Below are 22,510 nucleotides of genomic sequence, written 5' to 3' on the forward strand. Positions count from 1 at the left end.
GATGAACAAATTGTAATTGCATTATAAAGCCTGAGCCTAACTTCCCTAGATGTAAATTCCATTAGCTTTCCTACAGCCCATTTGTAAATGTATTTTGATGCTCCATTTTATTGAATTACTAATCATGTACTGTACACACATTTTTTAATTTAATTATTTTCACTCTTGACTAAAAGTAGTCAGTCAGCAAAAACTTCTAAAACAATCAAAAACAATCAAAAACTAAAATATTTTAGTTTTATACGGTTTATAAAACATAAGCCAAAACATTGTTTTCTATTTCTTTTTAGTATGAAAATAACCTTTACTTGTTCCTTTGCCACTTCACAACCTAAGTATTTATCAGTTTTGCCACAATTTAGAATCCTTACATTATTACCAGTAAATCTCCCCTTTTCTGCTTAGACTACCTGTGTTTATTATTATTAATAATAATTATTAATAATAATAATAATAATCATTGCTTACACTCCACTCAAAGTGCTTTATAGGTAATGGGGAGGAGACCCACCACTCCCCTCCACCACCACCAATGTGCAGCATCCACCTGGATGATGCGACGGCAGCCATAGTGCTCTCCTCCCCACCACACATCAGCTATCAGTGGGGAGGAAAGCAGTAGGAGAGAGTAATGTAGCCAATTCATAGAAGGGGATTATTAGGAGGCCACGATTGGTAAGGGCCAATGGGAAATTTGTCCCCTACTCTTTTCGAGAAACGCCCTGGGATTTTTAATGACCACAGGGAGTCAGGAGTTTTACATCTCATCCGAAGGACGGTGCCTGTTTTACAGTATAGTGTCCCCATCACTATACTGGGGCATTAGGACCCACATGGACTGTACGGTGAGCGCCCCCTGCTGGCCCCACTAACACTTCTTCCAGCAGCAACCTTGGTTTTTCCCAGGAGCTCTCCCATCCAGGTACTGACCAGGCTCACACCTGCTTAGCTTCAGTGGGTTACCAGTTGTGAGTTGCAGGGTGATATGGCTGCTGGCCTATTAGCTAGGGATAACATTTTGACTGTTTAAGCAATACTGAGATGTATAATGCCTTTCAAACACCCTTCCATTTTGTTTCATCATAAATTATATATATGATGATATGTACATTTTTAAAGTGGATATTTTTTAAAGAAAATTGAATGTTCAAACATTTTCATGGGTGAAAAGTTAAGTCTGCAAAATCTGCAAAGAAAAATTAAAATCTGAAACTGATTACATATATTATCAGCCCCTTTTCTATGTTAAACCTAAATTAGCTCAGGTACAAGGGTAAATCATTGCATTGCCTCTGTGTGCAGTAAGGTTTCTTAGTCAAGTAGAGATTTTCAAAGATTCAATCATGAAGACCAAGGTGTAGGAGGAATGATTCCTGCTTGCTTCTAAAGAAGACCGGAAGCAACTCCCTGGAAAAACAAATAGTTTTGTACAGAGACTAACACAAAACTAAAAAGCTTAAAAAAGGAACAACAAGGATCAACAATCAAACAGGAAACAAACTCCTCCTTCACCTAGAGTAGCTACTTCCTGTCTAGGTTAACCCAGTCCTCATTTCCACATTGTGAGACATATTCGTTATTTTCAATACTGGGGCATATTATCCTGTGTGTACTGGTAACTTGGCAAATAAAAGTCCCCTTTTCTGACTCTTTTTTTTAAACAGTTCTTTAATAAGTAACAGCAGGGATTACCACAACAACAGCACACTAGCTCACGATTTACTATTTTTTAGTTGGCTTTTGATCCTTGTGCAAGGTTATGATAGTTCCCACAATCACCCTTTCCATCCTGTCTTAAAAAACAAAAAGCTTTTTTTAAAAGCTACTTAAAAAGAGCTTCTTATTTGCCTTTGCCTAGTTAACTAGTATTACAACTAATCCAAGCAAAAGCAAAGTGGAAATAGTCAATTAGACATATACAGGAAAAACAGAGAAAATCATTTTACATCTCTTTATGGATTTCTAAAAGTAAAAGTATTGAGTGGGAGAAAAAAGAAAGCAATACTGTTATCACAGCACCAATAATGCACATACAACAGCTGGTTTCAAAACTAGACATATGTGTTAAAGGAAAAACCCAGTACAAGAGGAAGTCATGTTTCCTGGCTAAGAAGAGCGTGATTTTTTAGATTGGAATTGTGGCATTATTGAGATGTTTTGGGGAGTCTTTGGAATGTCTTTGGAATTGTTCAGGACAGTTTATGCACCATTTTTGTTTCTCTTCAGATTACCCTTTAACTAGCATACAATTTAGAGTTAGTGAGTTAGTTTTGTTATTTATACTATTCACTCTGAGAAAACTAAGAATGCTCAAGGCCCATCTTCTATAAGAATCTATAACAACTATAAGAATCTGGGGGTGGGAGACATACAATCTGCATCACACGATAAAAAAGACACGGGTCATTTCAGAACTAAATGTGGCCTTATTCTTAATATCACTTATTCCGATGATTCTATGAAATGCAAATAGCCTAATGCAAGATGGTCCTACAGAAAAATTAAAATACAAATAAAGGAACAAGAAAAAAGATACCTTTAGATCACTAAGAAGAAACTAGTTCCTGATGCAGAGAGCAGGAATGTTTGAAAAGGGTAAACAAAACAAATTTAATTCACAAATTGACAGCTAAGAGCAACATTAAAAAAGTATACCTTTGTAGGAGGTTGGGGGTTTTAATTTGCTGTAACAAGCAAAAATTGCAACTTGAAAAAGTAAATTGCAAGAGTATTTGATGACTTTTAGGAACCAATCAAAAACAATAATTTACAGTTTCTCACACAGATATTAAATTATTGATAAAACAAAAAACATGCATAACAAGCAACAATGTAATAGAATAGATACATAATCCGTGATATAATCTGTGGTGAACAGGAGTGGCTGATCACTTGTTTTACAAAGATCAGAATTAAAATATACATTGATTGTAATGTGTTGCAGTCTAGATCACAGGTTTTATCAGTCTCATAGACTAAATCACATTTATATTCTCTGAATCTCTAAATATGCATTTACTATTGCATAGTAAACATCAAACATGCATTTGTAATAATAATTCTCAAGAATTATGGGATTATTGAAGTTATAATCAACAATCCAATGGCCAAACATCCTTGATGAGTTTAAACTTTGCGCTGGTAAAAAGCTAGTTGAGTTTCCACAGCAGCTTCTTTGGGCTGGGGGGGTCCCAACGCAGGAGAGTGAGAGCATTGTTACTTGCATTGGCTTCAGGCAGCTCTGCCAAAGTAGGGCCCTGCGGACTTTGGTCTTTAAAACAGTCTGTGTACATTTTGACTTCTTGGAGTGCACAAGGTAGACAAAAAGGGAACTCAGTTTGTTCCATTCTATAGCTTTTTGTTCAGAATATTCTGGACGTTGACAAAAAGAAAGAGTCCAAATGTCTTAATTTCTTTGATGAGGTGAAAATAACATTGGGTTTGCAAACACATTTCTTCCATTTCAGATAGAATATCTTGGGCAGAATTTTTTACTTTATCGACTCACTCTTTCGGGCTGGCATCTTGGAGAAAAGTCTAAGTCCTGATTTGGACTGCTTCCAGTCTATTTGAATGTATAGCACTGATATAACTTTATGATATCTCTTATCTGAGGGGCATCAGCTACATTTTTGTGCACTTAGGCAGAGGCACCAGACTGCTTGGTCAAGGCACACCAAGATTATTAGAAATCTTTAATAACATTTAATTCCAAGGGAAATGATATGCTTTGTCCCTACACTTTCCTGCATTACTGATGTCCTTTCAACCAAATTAACTGATCAATGTTTTGCTGCTATTATTTTGATAGAGTAAACAGCTGTTCCTGATCCAGTAAAACATCCAAGTATATTTATTGAAATTGTCAATTCAAATTACAGGATATTGAAGCAGAGCTATAGGTCAACAGATACACTATAAGTCCTGTCCAAGAATCAATACTGTGTATAAGTGTGTATTCTGTACACTACAGAATACACTAATGAGGACATCCAGGAGTGTCATAACACCAGCAAAAAAACATCCTTAGATTTATACAGACTTCTGTGCTTTTCAGGGTCTATTTTATATTGTTTCCCATAACCTACAGTGTACAATCCCAAACTGGTAGCTCCTGTAAAGTAAAACATTCACAGGCATTGATCTAAATGAAGAAACAAGTGCATTTAAAAAGTAATTAATGATTTACAACTCTCCACCCCAAGCCCAGTACACACAAGCATTTCTTATTGTTGTATGCACAGCGTGTACGGCTGGCATTTGAACAGGAGGTGGGTGATGAGGGTAGACACATTCATAAATGTAGCTGGCTGGCTCAAGTTATCCTGGATATAGACCAACCGCAGTGCAGACATAGTGCTCCAGCACGTGTGGCAGTTGTTCAGAAAGCAGTGTTTACTAAAGAGGGGGGGATAACATTTTCCTGGAACCCAGGGAAGGAAATAAAGACTCTTCTGGCACTACTCAATCTGCCCTTTGCTGAGTCTATTCCACAGTTGGCCCTAAAGGGATTAGTGAATGCATGGTGGACAAAATCCCCTCTTCTCTTTTCCAAATTTTTCCTTGTTTTCTTGTAACTAGCTGAGGAACACTGCTGCATTCTTTTCCATTTACCATGTGAGAGTGTTACGGAAGAGCGTCAAAAACAAGGACTGCACAATGGTAAACAGAGGCCATGACCTCATTTACTTTTTTAAAGGGGCATGCACACAAAATGATCAATGAGAGTCAGAACCTCATTTTGAAAATAAAATAGTAACATTATAATATGTGACAATAATTCCAGTGTATTTATACATAAAGTAACACCTCTCTCACAAGCTCGTATTAAAAATGAAATCAAGAAGTATGAAGGATACTAAACCAATATTCATATACTGAACATCAAAAGAAACATACATTCTTAGAGTGCTGTTTTTAGAGAAATATAGTCTATGGGTTTTATGAATTTATTAAATGTTTTGGTATCATTTTAATTAATTGATCATGATAGCAGGAAATTACCTCATTATGAAATGGTGAGATGCTTTAACCCGTTGAATGATGTGGTGAAAATCAGGAAAGAAGATTTGCCACTTGCCAAAAGAAAGTCTTTGTTGCATTCACATGCACAGCATTCCCTGGGGCTTTCATGGCCAGTAATTTCTAACTTGGCAAGACCTGACACCATAACATGTCCATCAATGACAGGTCATGATCTGTGAGGCCATAAGTCACAACACCTCACTAAGATCAACGGGGAGGTTCAAATGGGGACAGGATTGTCTAGTCAGAAGGCAATTCCACTTTTAGTGATTAATGGCAACTGACTGCACAGCGCTATCTTGAACAAGTCTTGTGACGCCACTTAGTGATCTTGCTGTGGGCTCATCTTAACGTGACAATAAAGTACAATTTCATGCTGCTTATTTAATACCAGCTTTCTTGGTAGATGAGAATGGGAGTTATACCATTGATGCCCTACATGGCAGACCTGAGTCCTGTGGAACATGGTGCAAATATCAGTGAACAGGCAGATACGTGTCCTGGCTCTACAGAAGGAATGAGACAAGACTCCAACAAGACAGCATGTGCAACTACAAAAGCATACCACACAGGCATATAACTTGTATGTCCACACATGAAATACATTAACAGAAAACAAACTACATAAAAGGTGTGCATGCACAAATTGGGATTAGCAAACATTATGGTAGCAGAAAATTAAAATCAAAAGGGTTTAGTTATAGTTCAAGACTGAGAAAATAATCCTTAATGTAGACTAGAACATAAGACTAGTAATAATGTAGACTATTACATGCAGAAAATTAAATTAAACACAAAATACCAAATGAGATAGAAGAGACTGCCTACGAAAGGTGTTCTAAGGTGTTTATTTAGAGACATCTTTTACAAAGGGCATTAAGTTAATATTGTATTATGCACTAGTAAGGCCTCATTTAAAATTTTGTATAAAATTTGGTCACTATGCAACACAAAATATATTGCTGCTCTGGAACCAGTCCAGAGGAGAGCAAACAGATACATTCCAAAGTTTAAGGGAATATCCAATACTATTAACAGATTAAAAGCACTAAAACTTTTAAGTCTTAAATGGAGAAAACCGCAAGAAGGCCCGATCCAAGTATTCAAAGTCCTCAAAGGTACTGACAAAGTCAACCCAGTGGAAGTCTTCAGGATCAACAGTGAAACATGAATGAGAAGATGTAGAAACTGTGTGGAAATGCATTTAAACAGGAGCATTTAATTTAAACAAGTACAGGAGGCAATTCTTACCACACAGCGTTGGGGAAGTGTGGAACAAGCTAACCAGCCATATTGCTGAAGCCGGAACTCTGGCTTTTTTCAAGAAATGGATGGATGAGATCCTTGGAACAATTAGCTACTAACTACTAAACAGGTTATATGGCCTCCCAGGGCACAGCCAGGTCATTCAGCTTCAATACCAAATGTCCAACTTGTCCAGTTTAGAAGGATTAAAATGGTGATAAAAAGGTACAAAAACAGTCACGTTGTTACTTAAGTAGTTCAGTACATCCCAAAAAAGGATTCTTAGATTGTATCAGATTGTATCATGGTAGCATACTGTATTAATCATTCACGCCATTGCCAGACAACTCCTACATCTTTTTCCATCATACTGAAAGGACAGACTGGCAGAATTTCGGTAACAAGAAACATGACAAATGAGAAAATATTATGTCAATTTTTTTACCTTCTTTTTCTTGTTTTTTTTTTGCTAGATTAAAATCAGTAGGATTCATCTCTGATGACAGCTGATTTTACTGGTATTTTTAAAAATACCAGCCTGTATTAATTTCCTTTAAAGAGCACAAAGCAACAAATCCACATTTACCTACTGTACACTCTGTTATGTTAATTAATTCTGTGACACAAGAAGTATTAAAAGCCTCAACTATAAAAACCATAAAATGTTTTTACAAAGCCCAGATAAATCTTATAGTCTCAGTTATCTAAGGTGAATCATAATGCAAATTTAGTCTGAAACATATTTAGTTATCAAAATTACAGATTCTTATGACAACAGGACGTGTTGTAAAAATTGTGCTGGGGAATGTGACCAAGCTTACACTCATGTCCTTTGGAAAAGTCTCCGAATCCCCTGTAAACACAACAAACACAGGTCTGAAATGCAGTGCTTCACCTGTGACGAAACTCTCCTCAAAAGTGGTGTCTTCCTTCGCATGTATTTATGTGAGGGCAAGTTTTACTATAGACACCCCTGCAGACTGGGCCAATAAAGTCTGTAGTGAAACAGGCTGCAGCAGGACTTTACTAGCACTCCTTTCCCCTGACCACACGTCATTTGGCTCCGTTAAATATAGAATTAGAATAGGGATTCTACATATTTTTTTCAACCTGAACCCACCTTAAGGGGCCCTGGCATTTTCAAGTTGCCATTTTCATCAAAATTGCAATGCTAATCATCATGCATGACTGATTTTATTGCTTAATTGCTGACAACTTCTGTGCTGGACTGGTGACCTATGCAGGGTCCTTCCTTCCTTGCACCTGTTGTTACCAGGATAGACTCCAGCTCCCCCACAACCCTGAATTGGATAAAGTGGGTAGAAAGGGGGTGAGTGGGTGCTTCAAACTAGTGGAATTCTGAAGAACTGCCCTATTGCATTCCATATTTTATATCATTCACCACGTGACTGTTTAATTTCTAGTGTAATAACATATATACATACACCCAGTATGGATAATAATTTATAATAATGGTTTCTTACTCCTAAGCCACTCCAGTGTAACTCTGACCTTGTGCCTTTGGGTCACTGTCCTGCTGAAAGGTGAATTTTTGTTCCAGTTTTAGATCTGAAGCTGGTTTTCCTCTTAAGATTTGCCAGATCCATCTGTGTTTCCAGTTCCAGTTTTCAGTCTTGACAAGCTTCCCTAGCCGCTGATGAGAAGCAGAACTATAACATAACACTACGACTATCATGCTTGACTGGATGGTGTTGACTGTACGATGCACTATGCTTTGCATTTAGACCAAAAGTTTTCAATTTTGTCTTGTCTGACAACAAAACGATGCACTATCACTTAGGTGCTTTTTTGCAAACCTCATGCATAATTTGAAATGTTTTTTTCAGTCATATACAAGCATCTATCATGGAGAGTGAAGCAGGGTATTGCTGACCCATTGATATCTTTTAAAAATCAGCCACTGAAGTCTGTGAAGATTTTTAAAATTGTCTTTGACCTCCCTAATGGCATTCCTAACCAGTTTCTTCCTTGCCTGGCTGCTCAGTTTGGAGGGGCAGCCTTATCTAGGCAGTGACTGAGTGTATTCCAATCCACCATGCTCCAAGAGATATTAAGATAAAAATTTTTTAATACATTAAAATCTTTCTATACCTTTTTCCTCATCTGTGCCTGGGATACATTTTTATCCCAGGCCCACGGGGAATTTTCTCTAATCATCTCAGAATAGGTCTGCGGTATGTTTCCAATTTCAAATATTTCAGTTGTGCCAAAATATGACCCTACCTTTTAAGACAACAAGACAGATTCCAAAGCATGCTTGGAAGCATTTATACTTCACATAAGTACTGTAAGTACTTCTTGTTCAAGAACATTTGTAATGGTGTACATGCATCTAATATCTCTGCTTTGTATAAACTCATGGAGATATACTGTACAGTACAAAGGAGGAGCCAATATTGCTCTGTGAAATCAGTGCAGTTACCTAGTACTTGCATATAAAATCTCAACTTTAACTCAAGGTGGAAGGTTAAAAATGTGGAGAAAATATAAACTTCAATTAGAAATCTAAAGAATATAGTGCTCATCCTGCTCTCAGATTTGGGGCTTTTTCCTAGGCATTTGGAATGACTACATTCTATTTTGCAGTGAAAACAAAACGCAAGTCATACTTCAAATAATACTCCATACATATAGAAACACAAAGGAAGGAATCAATTTGTTGTAGGAAGGCATTTGTAATAGACTAGTTTTTGGTCTATAAGATCTCTGCTTACAGAAACAATAAATTTGACATAGAAATATATTTATGGGCATCTTTGTCAATAATGTTTACTGGTTATCATAGGAACTTATTCTGTACAGTATTCTCCACTACTTGTGCTTGAAGAATGCTAAAGACTACTTAATTCAGATCAGTCATAACACAATCTTGAATAATGAAATGAATGGGGTGAATGCGTAAAGGAAGAAATGGCTGTCATGGGAGATTATAATTTTCCTTACTTATTTGGGAAAAAAATCAATGGGGATGTCAGAAACTGAAATTTAAATGGTACACAAGGCTAACAATCATTTTTGTAGTCTGTCAGAGCATCTGCAAGAGGCAATATGTTCAAATCGCTAAGACAGAGCGAAGAAAACAGAGGTGAGAGAACTGTGGTTATCTTCAAAGCATAATCGAATTATAATTTTAAACCGTATAATTGAAACAGATACAGTCCAAATCAAAGGAATCAGACTACAAAGAACAAATCAGAGCTGAATGAGCTGAATGGAACAGGATAAATAATCATTAGAGAATGGATAGCAACAGGTTAAACATATTCTTCTGGAAGAACAAAACAGATTAATTCCACAAGGAAGTAGCTCAAAGTCAGAGGCCCAAACAGTTAAGTTAAATATAAAATGAAAAAAAGCACCTAGTAATATTAAATAAACAGGATTCAGTTGAAAAAAAGAAATATAATGACACAAGTAGAAGCTAAAAAGTATGTTAGAAAGATCAAAGCAGAAACAGAAAAATTGCAAATGGAGGTTATAATAAATATTACAGTATTACAACACCTAAGGAAAAATAAAGGATAAAGTGGGAAACCTTTAGACAAAGAAAGGGAAAAAAGCTGGTTATTAACTTAATGTCTCACAAAGTCACAATGTTCACATAAGAAGAAACTTATAACATGCTTTAGGCTCAGGAAAATTTCAATTATTAAATAATATTAGCATAGTGAAAGATGTGTTACAGGTACTAGAAACATTTACAGTAAATATCTCTAGGGCCTGATGGTATTCTACCAGCTGTACTTAATTAAAGGAGATGTTATTCACAGGCCATTAACAAATCTTTTCAGGCAGTTTCTTGAGACATTGCCTGCAAAACTGATAACTAGTGCCCATCCATAAAAATGGTGAGAGATCTGAACCAGGTTATTATAAATAAGTTATCATACTCTTACTCAATTTTGAAAGGTGGGTTTTACTTAGCTACCTTGTTAAGAGTTATTTGAACAAGATACAGCTGTAATGGATACAAAAACAGGATATGATATGGTTTATATAGATTTTCAAAAGGGTTTTGATAAAGTTACCCTTGAAAGATAAATTCTTAAATAGATGTTAATTATTAGTCATTTAAGGTACTTGGAGAAAGAATTGGTTAGTGGACAGGATATGTATTACTGTATGTGTATTTCCCAGCAGCCATATCACTCTGCAACTCACAACTGGCAACCCACTGAAGCTCAGCAGATGCGAGCCTGAACAGTACCTTGGATAGGAAACCACCTGGGAAAAACTAAGGTTGCTGCTGGAAGTGGTGTTAGTGGGGCCAGCAGGGGGTGCTCACCCTGCGGTCCATGTGGGTCCTAATGCCCCAGTATAGTGACGGGGACACTATACTGTAAACAGGCGCCGTCCTTCGGATGAGATGTAAAACCGAGGTCCTGACTCTCTGTGGTCATTTAAAATCCCAGGGCTTTTCTCGAAAAGAGTAGGGGTGTAACCCCGGTGTCCTGGCCAAATTTCCCATTGTTCCATTGGCCCTTACCAATCATGGCCTCCTAATAATCCCCATCTATGAATTGGCTTCATTACTCTGCTCTCCTCCCCACGGATAGCTGATGTGCGGTGAGCGTTCTGGTGCACTATGGCTGCCGTCACATCTTCCAGGTGGATGCTGCACATTGGTGGTGATGGAGGGGAGTCCCCATTACCTGTAAAGTGCTTTCAGTGGAGTGTCCAGAAAAGCACTATATAAGTGTAAGCAATTATTATTATTATTATTATTAGCCTGACACTTCTATCTAAAGCAGTTTACAGTTACACCCAAGTGCCACACCTACTGTAGTATGTGAACACAGAAATTTAGCTGCAGTACGAGTCTAAATCTAACCAGTGTTTGACACTGTAGTCCTAAAATAAAATAATTTACCTGTTTAAAAAGGACAAAAAAACTAATTTTATATAGTGTTTATACAAGCTTTGTTCTACATCTTGTGAAATATTATTACTGTGGATGTGGATGTGATTTAGCTCAAGATTTGTCCTGTTAAGTGTATGTCTGGACATTTTAGTCATGCGAGCTGAAATATTTCCCCGTTTGAGTTTGCCGTCCTTTCAAGTGTTTGGAAACTGATGTCTATTGATGTAAATTCATATTTTTTATGGCTGCGAAGAACAATAATCCTGACCTCCGTAGTCTGGAACATCCACCTGAAGAGGCTGCACATATGAATTCATATTGCGATTTGCAATGTCACAGTTAAAATCGCCATTTGTATTAATACCACTGACGCAACCTAATATTGTTGTCAGTGTTCAACTACCCCTCAAAAAGAACAGTGCTCTCATAGCCAGAGACTACTATATTTACATACACGGACTTAACAAGATTTCAAAATGTTGCTGGAGCTGGTTACTATTGAAGGTCACAGACTTATTCCTGCAAGTGCCAGGGCAGGACCAGGAATGTTTTGTAGAGAGTGAGTTAGGTGACCCAGGGCTGCAGCAGGAAAACCACAGAGGTAAAGAAGAGAATAGGAAGAGCTTCATCAGTAACTCAGAGAGCACTTGCATTTAGCTGTTGCATCCTAGGGCAAATTAGTGCAAAGAGTAGCAAACTGAGCAACAGTGTGCAAGTGGGATGCACTTGTTCACTTTTTTGTCAGTATTGTCTTGGCAGATACCATTATCGAGGATAACTTACAATGATTATGAAGTTTACATTTAGGTAAGGAAAGTTAATTAATAACAACAATTTCCTAAATATATTTTTAACTTCTTCAATGTTAATTTCACACTGTAGCTTTGAAAAAAAGAGCAGTGGAACCGTAAAAAAATCCACCAGGTTACCTGTGAGCTTGTTCTTTTTATTTGTTTATGATAACATACACAAAATGTTAAGCTTTTGTCATCCTTTTTCCAGTTCAAAACTGCATTTCTTTTGACCTAATGACATTGTGCCAGCAAAGATGGGAAGTTAAACACAGAAAAATATTAAAATCTATATTAGTTTGGTCATTAAAGAAAGATAAAGAAACAGTAAATAGTCTCCACAGAAATGTTACTTCACCTGTACACTCTTTCTGTAAAGCTGAGGGAGACTTCAGATCCTCCTTGTCTGTGGATTCTTGACATCTCTGCTCCTTCCTCTGTCTCACCTCTGTCATTTCACCTCTGGACAAAGAACCAGGTGCCACACCAAAAGATAAATGTCACACTTTATTGGCAAATACAAAACTGAATTTACTACTGCATAATGCTCTATTTTAACCTTGATCCCTTTTAACTTCTTTTCAAAAGATAATTTCTGTTTCTTTTTAAGAAACATCATGAATACATCTATATTTTTTTATATAATGCAATATGACATGCACATTCAGAAATAAAAAACAATTTTAAATTTCTGCAATTATTTTATTTTGCCAATTCTAGGATTAAGAATGAGCAGTTCATTAAAAAGCAGATCTTTAAGGAATTCGGGAACAAGATGAAAACTATTAAACTGTGTAACTTATTGACTCAATAATCACACTGAAGAAGTGGCTTCTTTAACTATTCTACCATGAAAATTTGCAAGTACATTTTTGCACATATATAATGTTGTATGTTGTAAAAAGATTACTTGTGCCCTCTAGATACTCAACCAAGGTGTTCCGAATTATCGGCTGGGCTGGATTACAAACATTCTGATATCAAACTGTCTCCTGCTCCTTCAATAGGTGATTTCTACTGACAAATACATTAGATCGGAAACTATCTCTTTTGTCTACATTACTATGACATATGAGAAAACAGATCAGGCATTTCTTCTACTGTGTGAATTATAGCTGGAACCAGAGGCTACGGTACACATCTGGATTTTCTGTTGAAAACAATACTCTGTCTCTGACAGAAAATAATCAAACTCATTAGGAATATTAGAACAAACCAGATTGCAGATATACACAGGGGATATGAACATGACAGTTCACTTTCTTTATATTGGAAGTAGCAATGTTCAAACACAAAAATGTGAAACGGAAATACTGCTGTAATTGAATTAGATAAATAGCGGTGCCGTGGCTCTGTGGCTAAGGATCTGCGCCTGGGGCTGGAAGGTTGCTGGTTCGTATCCTGCAGCCGACACAGGAATCCTCCTCTGTTGGGCCCCTGAGCAAGGCCCTTAAACCCAACTGCTCCAGGGGCGCTGTATAAATGGCTGACACTGCGCTCTGACCCCAAGCTTCTCGCCCTGTCTGTGTGTCTCACAGAGGGCAAGTTGGGGTATGCGAAAAGACAAATTCCTAATACAAGAAATTGTATATGGCCAATAAAGTGATCTTATCTTATCTCTTAATATAGTGAATTTAATTGAGTGGCATGGTGGCACAGTGGTTAGCATTGCTGCCTCGCAGAGCTGGGGCCCTGAGCTCAATTCTGGACCTGGGGTGCTATCTGTGTGGAGTTTGTATGTTTTCCCAATGTTCTGATAGGTTTCCTCTCGGTGCTCCAGTTTCCTACCACAGTCAAAAGACAAACTGGCAAGTTAAATGGCTTCTGGGGAAATTGGCACTGGTGTGAGTTAGTGATTGTTTGTGTCTGTGTCTGCCTCAGGATGGACGGGTGTCCTATCCAGGGTGTACCCTGCCTTACGCCCATTGCTTGCCAGTATAGACTCCCCCCCAAACCCAGAATTGAAAGAAGCATTTAGAAAATGTATGGATAATAAATTATTACTGTATATTAACAACAATAAAAACCATTTATAATTCAATATATTTGTGGGAAAATCATACATACTATCATTAATACTTAGTATCAAGCTGCGTGAACGTAATTTAAAAAGTACACTTTGACTGAGAAAAACAGTTACACTATTTCTAACAAATTTCCCTTTCCTATACATAGTGTTTATCTAGATTTAATAAACAAGTACAGCTGAAAATACATGCATATTAAATAAGGCTGGATACAATGATTCATGTAATTAATCATGAAATCAACAGCTGATTCATCACTTTTGCGAGATAAGTCTGATAAATGTTTTATAAAGTGGAACTGAGGTGAAGATAACAGACCAAAGACAAAACAGCCTGTGGTTCTCTGTTATGCCGAAAGGTTCAGAAACAGATCTAGTGTACACATAACTCCAGCTGAAAAAGTAATCAGTGATCAGAATCAAAGAATCAGTTCCAGATTAACACATTGAGGCCCTGAAGACAAGTATTTTTGTTAGAGCTTGTGGACTGGACTTTGGTCACCCATATTCTGTATAAACAGAACACCATGAGACTGCATCAGTGCTCTAAAGCCACAGAATTTCACCTGTTCATTGCACTGCTCTTAATTACTTAAATATCTGCTATCAGTGTCACAACCAAATCAGTGCTCAGGGTGATAGCACCTTCTCTTGCTATGCACCCATACTGTATGTTTGAGATACTTCATTTTCGAAATAAATAAATATTACAAAAAACAATATACCTCTTTTTCTGTCGAAGTCATACATTTCACCTTTAACAAAAACACATATTATTAAATCTGATTAATTTTTTTTCCAGGCTAACGTTACTTGAATCCATGATGTTAACTTCAATTATATTTCTAAAACAAATATAAGTTCTTGTTTCCACCACAAACGAATGTCTATGTGAAAATGCTACAAAACGTGATATTTCTAAAGCAATTTCACAGTACCTTAGTCTGATCATCGAACAGGTAGTTCTACGTGTAATTAGCTACATCCCCAAACTCGACTCTTTCGTGGGAAACTTTCTGTAAACCTTGAGACCTACCAATGACTTATTGCACTATGTGCCATAAAGCTAAACAATTACATAATACAGATAACATTTCACATACCAAATGTCGATAGATCCAGCAATAAACTGACAATTCTACAAAAAAACGTAGGGTACAACATAATTTAATCTTAAATTGTGTAAAAACGGAAGCGTTATTATGTACTTAAATGCATTACATTATTACCACCCGGGGCGTCACCAACATGGATAATTATGTCTATGTTAGTTCAGGTGGGTAGCTGCGTCAGCATGCGTAAGCTGCAAAGGAACAAGTAATAGGTTTATTCCATGCTGAAAAGAGAAGAAAGAAAACACAACGTTTCGGCCGTGGAGCCTTCTTCAGGTGTGCTTCAGGTCACCTGAAGAAGGCTCCACGGCCGAAACGTTGTGTTTTCTTTCTTCTCTTTTCAGCATGGAATAAACCTATTACTTGTTCCTAATTATGTCTATTCCTCGCAAGCCAAGTCAACGAAATACATTATGATTAGGTCAACAATAAAGAAAGGGTTAAGCATATCACCTTACCTGGGGCGTATTCCATGTAGAAAGCAGAGGACCCCTTCCTGTGGAAGACAACACCTGAGTTTTGCTGTAAAAAGATGCTCAAATTCCAAAATTCCAAAAGCTGTCTTACAAAAACACAACACAACACGGTGACTTCCGCCTCCTCCTGTGCAGGTTCTACCGGCTGGTGTTACACTGAACTGTATCCGTCTGGATATGTCACACGAGGTTCCACTTTCTGTGTTCAACACGCTTTATTTAGATGTACTAATTAACATACTGCACCTTGCAGATTTAATAAGGAACCATATTAGGTTGAGTACTAGCTAGTACGATACTAATTTGGGATCATTCCCAGTAACCTGCTCAATTTCAATGAAAAAACTTGTGAAACAAAGTTGGAGGCCACCTGTTCCGATGCAAGTATGGTACTGTAATGTTTTCGGATTCGGCGAGGACTGACACTGATTCAGACTCTCGTTTGAATGAGAAGCGGCGCTTTTATTTCCCGGACGAGCGTCCGGCAAACCAAGCTCACCCACAGCGCCCACGCGCGAGTAGAGAAAGAATGCAATACACAGGGGTCTTTTCGGATACAGTTACACAAGGATAGGGTGGCAATTGGGTACAAGTATAAAAAGGATTGCGAAACCAGAGAACTATTTACACGAATCCGGGCGATCCCACCACTCTGTACACCCGTTTTACAATTGGTCAGTGGCTCTCCTAGTCCCCGCCTTGACCACTACTACTCCCGTCCTGCCCCTCGTCGCTAACCCGAGCCGGGCACTCTTCGGCCGCAGCGCCGGGCGAATGCGCTACAATAATATGTGGGTAGACATTTATACATATGTATTACTTTGTCATGTATAAAGCCAAATGCTCGTTATAATTTAATGTTCGTTTTTAATAAATATATACGTAGCTACACCAGATGGATTATTTGATATAGCCTTACATTTAACAACATAAAGTACCACTTTGCATCCACTGTACCCACAGTTCCTCAGTATCCCCAGTCCCAGCACAATAAATAGCAGAGCAAACACTCAAGTGACACCCAGATGTGACTGCACGTACTTATTAAAGGTCACGACCCATTTACTTATATTTATTTGACAGAATATTTATCTTAATATATGGTTCAGAACTCAATCGCATACTGCAGGTCCTACGTGCATTAGTAGTTGTAGTACTGATGACATCTTCCTTAAGATTAAAACATGAGACTTACGTCTAATTGTGTTGCAATTGGAATGCAATTTTAATAAATTAATTTATATTAATTATAACAAAATAAAAATACATTTCACAGCGAAGGACACTTAAAATATGTCATAGTAACGATATCATTTATATTAGTAATAAACTGCTACTGTATTCGAAATTTTCCCTTGCGATCCAGTGTCCCGCTCAGTACGGTGCTGAATTCATACAGTACATCTGTAGCAAGAGTTGTACTAACATTGTCCTGTATTTCTAGCATCCTCTAGAGGGCAGCAACTGTTACTTCGGATGTATTGCAATTAAAAAACATTTTTAGTCCTGAGCTGGAGGACTCTTTTCAGCAGCGAAATTCGTTGCAATCGGTAAGAACCTAGCGTCCGGAGCTGCGTATCTACTAGTGGATCATCCCAGTTAAGTACGGCGCCTTAGTTCGATGCAATTGACTCATAGAATTTTATTTTGAATGTGCTAAAATAATAAAATGACCATGATACAAAGGAACAAGTAAAGGTTTATTTAATGCTGAAAAGAGAAGAATAACAGCGTTTCGGCTGTGGAGCCTTCTTCGGGAGTCACTGCTACATAACTAATCTAATCATATGCAAAAAGGAAAATTCACACTTCACACCCACCCTATATATTGATCAAAACGAACAAAAAGCTTATTAGTTATATGAGAAAACTGAATTGACTTATACTGAGCAATATGATTTTTAGAAGATCTCTTCACCTTTCTGTCATCTTTACTGATAACATGTCTATAAGATTAAGATTTCAACATATCATTTTCAAACAAAGAGATCCAAAAATAACGAAAATTATACAGTCTGTAATTATACATCATCTTTGGAGCCGACTACAAACACTACACACTGTTATCTACCTTAAACTCCCATAACGTGCAAATAAAAAAGAAAACCGATAATAACACCTATCTTGTACAGAGTACACAACTAGGAGCACTAACATCACTAAAGTGCTGGGTATTTATACCCAAGGAATGAAGAGCATGATCTCCTTAGGGTACCCTCAATGTTATGATACATCCTTCTGGTGGTCATGTAGAGGTCTATTGCATTTGTGAATTCCATGTGTTCCCAGTGGATTCAGTTGAATATATATGTATATCAAATGTTATCGTTTTACAGCATACAGTTTTTAAGAGCCTGATCACTTTGTAAGCATATATAAACTTTTGCAAAGGCACACTCCTATTTGAAAGTATTATTTGAAGTTTTTTTGGGGTTTAGAATGGTATTGACAAAGAAGACTCACAAATGACAGGTACTGTACATGACCTATATGGTTTTAAAAACAAGTGACAACTTTAGATTTTTTCTTATATATTACAAAACATATGACATGAGATATAGTATTTAAACCAGTGGCTGGAAAAAGCAACATGCTTGTAACATATACTCATGCTTTTACATTGAATAGCTCAATAGTGATAAACCTGTGATTTATTGTAAGTCATAAAATCTATGTTCTTTGGATTTTTCAACAGCCACTGTGTTAATAAATGTAGATCCTAGTGCAGTGAGATTCACTTTCTGTGCAGATACATTACTTGGTCTCACACTGAGCCACACTGTGAAGCTTTATTTTCAATATTAGCCTTTAAAGATTGAGGTATGATTCCAAGAGTTCACACCACCTTTTAAGTTTAAATAGGGCTGTCTCTGCAACACATGTCAGCAGGCAGTAGAAAACACATATAACTACTGTGAATCACCAAGAACTTCACAAATGCCCTCTGAGGCATTATTAACTTCCGGTTGTGTTTTTTTTCTACTATGTACTATGTACAGGAACCGTGCTTAGACTTCCTTGAATTCTTCAGACCTGTACAACCTGCAAATGTTTTTTTTTCAGCTGACTCAAGTGTTAGAGTGAACAACAAACCACAAAGCACTTCCTTGCACATCAGTGATAGCCCCAGATACAGTGGCTGCAAACTTCTAGCATAGTTTTCATGACCACAGCTTCACCACAAAGAATAAAGAATTAAATTTGATAAAGACTGAAATTACACAATAAATCAGGAAAACATAAACTTGTCACCTAATACATACAGTATACATATAATATAATACCCAGAAGTAACATCATTACTATTATTAAGATTTTTAATAATAGAGATGGCTTTGCCAACAGTGTGTGCTCTTTTCAAGCTCATGCTTCTGTTCTCAGGAGTTAGCCTTACTAAGGTAATCTGTTAACCTTACTGACAATGATTTAAGGTAAGAAAAGAAAAAAAGCATGTGAATAGAAAAAAGTGATATAAATCCCACAGAAGTATCAAACTGTAGATGTGTTGATGTGAACTGTAGTACTAAACAGAGTTGCTATATGACTCCCATGAGGGAACCAGCTGAATTGCCTGCTAATGATTTACTGTAAACTTCATTCAGTAATGCAGCTAGCCTTCTGACAAAATGCTGTATTCTGTTGTTCGTCTGCATTTTATGAACATTTTTTTACATATTGTTTGCCTTATGGATTTTCTCTTGGTTGTAAACTTAAACGAACAAACGCTTATTCAGAAGTGTATTAGAACTCCAATATTGCAATTTACAGTTCTAACAAAACATTTCCTATGTACAAAAATACTTTTAAGGTCTGACTCAGGGAATGAATCAAATAGAGATGTGATATCAATTAAAAGTGTCGACAATGAGTTGACCAACGCACAACAGAGTTAGTCTGAGTTGTGACTTGTGTAGCTTATGGTAAAACTTAAAACACATACCCTGGAAATGCTAACATGGTTTTTTGACAAATACGTTGTCATTATTTGTCTGTTCTCAAACTTGGATGCATTTGTAAATGGTAAATATAGTAGTCCAAAATCACCTCAATACAATTTTAAGAACATAAGGTTGCAAACAAGGCTGTTATGGTTGGTAGTAACTGATTGATCTGGGATTAATTATTGAGGGATACTAGTGTATCAGCTTCAACAGCATGGCTGAGTAGATTGTTCCAAGCTCCTACAAACCGTTGCATAAATAATTGCCACCTGCTCTGAGTATTAAATGCAGTTCCTCTTAGTTTCCTCTGGTTTGTGTTTAATTGTTGATCCTATAGAAATCCACTATATTATCTTTGTCAGTAAATTAAAGGATTTAAAATTCTCAGAACAAAAACATCAGATCATTCTCATATTAGTCATTGCCATATCAAAGCAACAGCCGCTCATCAGGCCCAAGGTTATCCTGGTTTCTGTGGTGTGAAAAGGACAAAATAGCATGTGACTCCCACTCTGTGGATGAGATGCTAGTCCATGGATTACCCCCAGCAATGGCAGTCTCTATACATTTGGGTGGTCTGGAGCAAGATAAAGTACCACTCTCAAGAACAACAGTAATGTCTTACACCCACAACCCACCAGTCTTAAGTCCAGAGACTGTGCCACACCACCCTCCTAAGATCACATATAACACTGTAATTATTAACCACTTAAAGCAACTGTTTTGCCTTAAAAGCTTTAAGAAGCTGTAATACTTTGGCATTTTGGTGTTACTGTTTTTCAACAGGAGTACAAATTAGTGATACGGTATATTACAGTGGGAGAGTCAAATACACAATACAGCACCAAAAACATTCAAATTCTTCATCTCAGATATGTCTATAAAATGTAATTTTCCTAGAAATGTTTACTTATCTGTTTACCATGTTTGGCCTTTGCAACAAAGAAAAAAGATTTGATCACTCAAAAACGACTTACTTTTTGAATGTCAGTTTTATTTTTTAATAATTAGGTCTCTAAATTTTTTTGTATGCGAGGTTAAAATCTCTAAGTCTGTTCACTAATATGAGACTATACACACTTGGCATGTTGAATATCTGTGACAATCAGTCAGGTTTTGTCAAATGGTGAGTCCTTTATGAAGAGTCCATACACTCTTTATTTCACTTTATTAACAAATGGATCATAACTGTATTCCATTCAGGGAAAGGTTGAGCTTTTGGAAGCACTGTCATCTAAATCAAATGTTACACCATGAACAATTAAATTCTGATCCTATTGCACCTATTGAAAAGTATTTCAACTTTTTATTACTTAAGTTCAACTCATATCAAAGTTTAAACTACTGCTTCCAAATCCAGTCCAGGCCTCTACAGCATCCCCTTCCCAAAACAAAACACATGTGTCCTCTGAGTAACTCCTGAACAAAGAGGTTATTGCAATAATTTCAGTTATTGCCCCTCTGAGACTCTCTGAGCTCCTATGTAACCCTCAGGAGACAGAAATTATTGACTTGACACAGCTGTTTATTTCTGTCCTTTATTGATCACAATAAACCACCATTCTCCCCACCAACCAGTCATGAATAATATAACCCAGTTGATTTTGCTCTGATAAATCTCTGGTATTATGAAATATATCCTTATTACCCTGCAAGTAGTATTTTCCTTGTAGCAGGGCTTTATTTTTAGTTTTGCTATGTAGTATCATAAACAAGGGAGCGTTGCTGCATGTGGTTTAGTATACGTGGGGCGTTGAACAGCACAACTTGAGCAGCACAGTTAAAACACTCCCACCACGTGAATCTGTTCGCTTTCTCTCCCTTATATGGACATCAGTGGCAATGACTGACTTGGAGGAGTACCTCTCTCCTGGGCTATTCCTACTACTCCAATTCGGAGAAAGCAGAATCAGGCGATTTGGGATCCCTGTGCCTTTTGCTCGAATTTACATAATAAGGATTATCATTATAAATGCGGTCTCGGAATACAGTTAACGACGCTAAATCAGGCATGACCTTTACTTCTGGCAAGCCCTCAGAGACCCTCATAATTTCTAACATCTTACAAAACCTGAAACAAGAAGTCTGATTACCAAAGTCAGTTGTATATTTGCAATAAATAATACGATCAGAAATATGCAGTTCAACAAATTAGCGATTTTCCGATAAGGCATATTGATCATTTGGGTTTGCCGGCAAGTGTGATTGTTCTTATAGGGCCTCCGCACCGACAATGGGGTTCCAAGAACATCAATATACTGTAATTTACAGAGCGAGATGATAACAAGACCGCTGTAGCTTAACATTTGTGTCCATGTTGCCATCACATGCGTAGAAATCAGACGCCAGATGCCACCGCTATTAAATGTGTTATATTTTACAAGTGAGAAATCGTATTGAAACCGAAAAACGGACACTTAAACCCTTGGTTTCTTAGAAACGCGTCACGGCTTTTAAAAGCCCTTTAAAATTTAGTAACGTGTGCGTAGACCACACTATATACAGCGTTTCCTGTGTTGTACATACCATTCAAGCAATTTCCAGTTGGGGTTTAACTCACGTGTATGTTACTGCAACAACTGATAGTTGGGAAAGAGCCAGAAAAACTACATAGCCATTCCCATAGCATGCTGCTGCGTGTTTAAGATCAAAAAAGAAAATTTGCAAAATCGCTTTCCTTTCACAGTTGAACATTACTTAAACCTTTGGACTCCGTTTGAGTTATTAAGAAAGAAGGCATTCCTTTTTAATTCACAGTGCTTTGAGGCTGTGTATTCGTGCAACAGAAAATGCTTTTAAAGCCTCACATAAAAGTCAAATTTAAAGGAATGTTACAAATTGATGTCATTTCGAAACTGGTATATTATTTGTAAAAGAAGTGCATTGGTACAACGTTAAATGTAACACTGGAGGAATGTTTAGTGTTACTTTATAAATATTACCAAAATATTTCTATATAAATATATAGGTTTGTATAGAAACATCTAGGCCATATATAGGCTATTTTTACTG

At 37.1% G+C, this 22,510-nt stretch overlaps 1 protein-coding gene across 1 annotated transcript in view; it reads right to left on the reverse strand.

Annotated features, from left to right (window-relative positions):
- Positions 1-12,403, reverse strand: part of LOC148822728 (putative C-mannosyltransferase DPY19L4) — a 60,013-nt gene extending 47,610 nt beyond the window's left edge. Inside the window, exon 1 of the mRNA XM_088929298.1 lies at positions 12,302-12,403. Within this exon, the coding sequence (XP_088785424.1) occupies positions 12,302-12,398 (97 nt within the window). The 5' untranslated portion in view covers positions 12,399-12,403. The remainder of the gene's footprint in view (positions 1-12,301) is intronic.
- Positions 12,404-22,510: the final 10,107 nt, after the last annotated feature.

The sequence above is a fragment of the Atractosteus spatula genome, chromosome 12 (assembly GCF_055471065.1).
Source record: "Atractosteus spatula isolate fAtrSpa1 chromosome 12, fAtrSpa1.hap1, whole genome shotgun sequence".
Lineage (NCBI taxonomy): Eukaryota > Metazoa > Chordata > Actinopteri > Semionotiformes > Lepisosteidae > Atractosteus > Atractosteus spatula.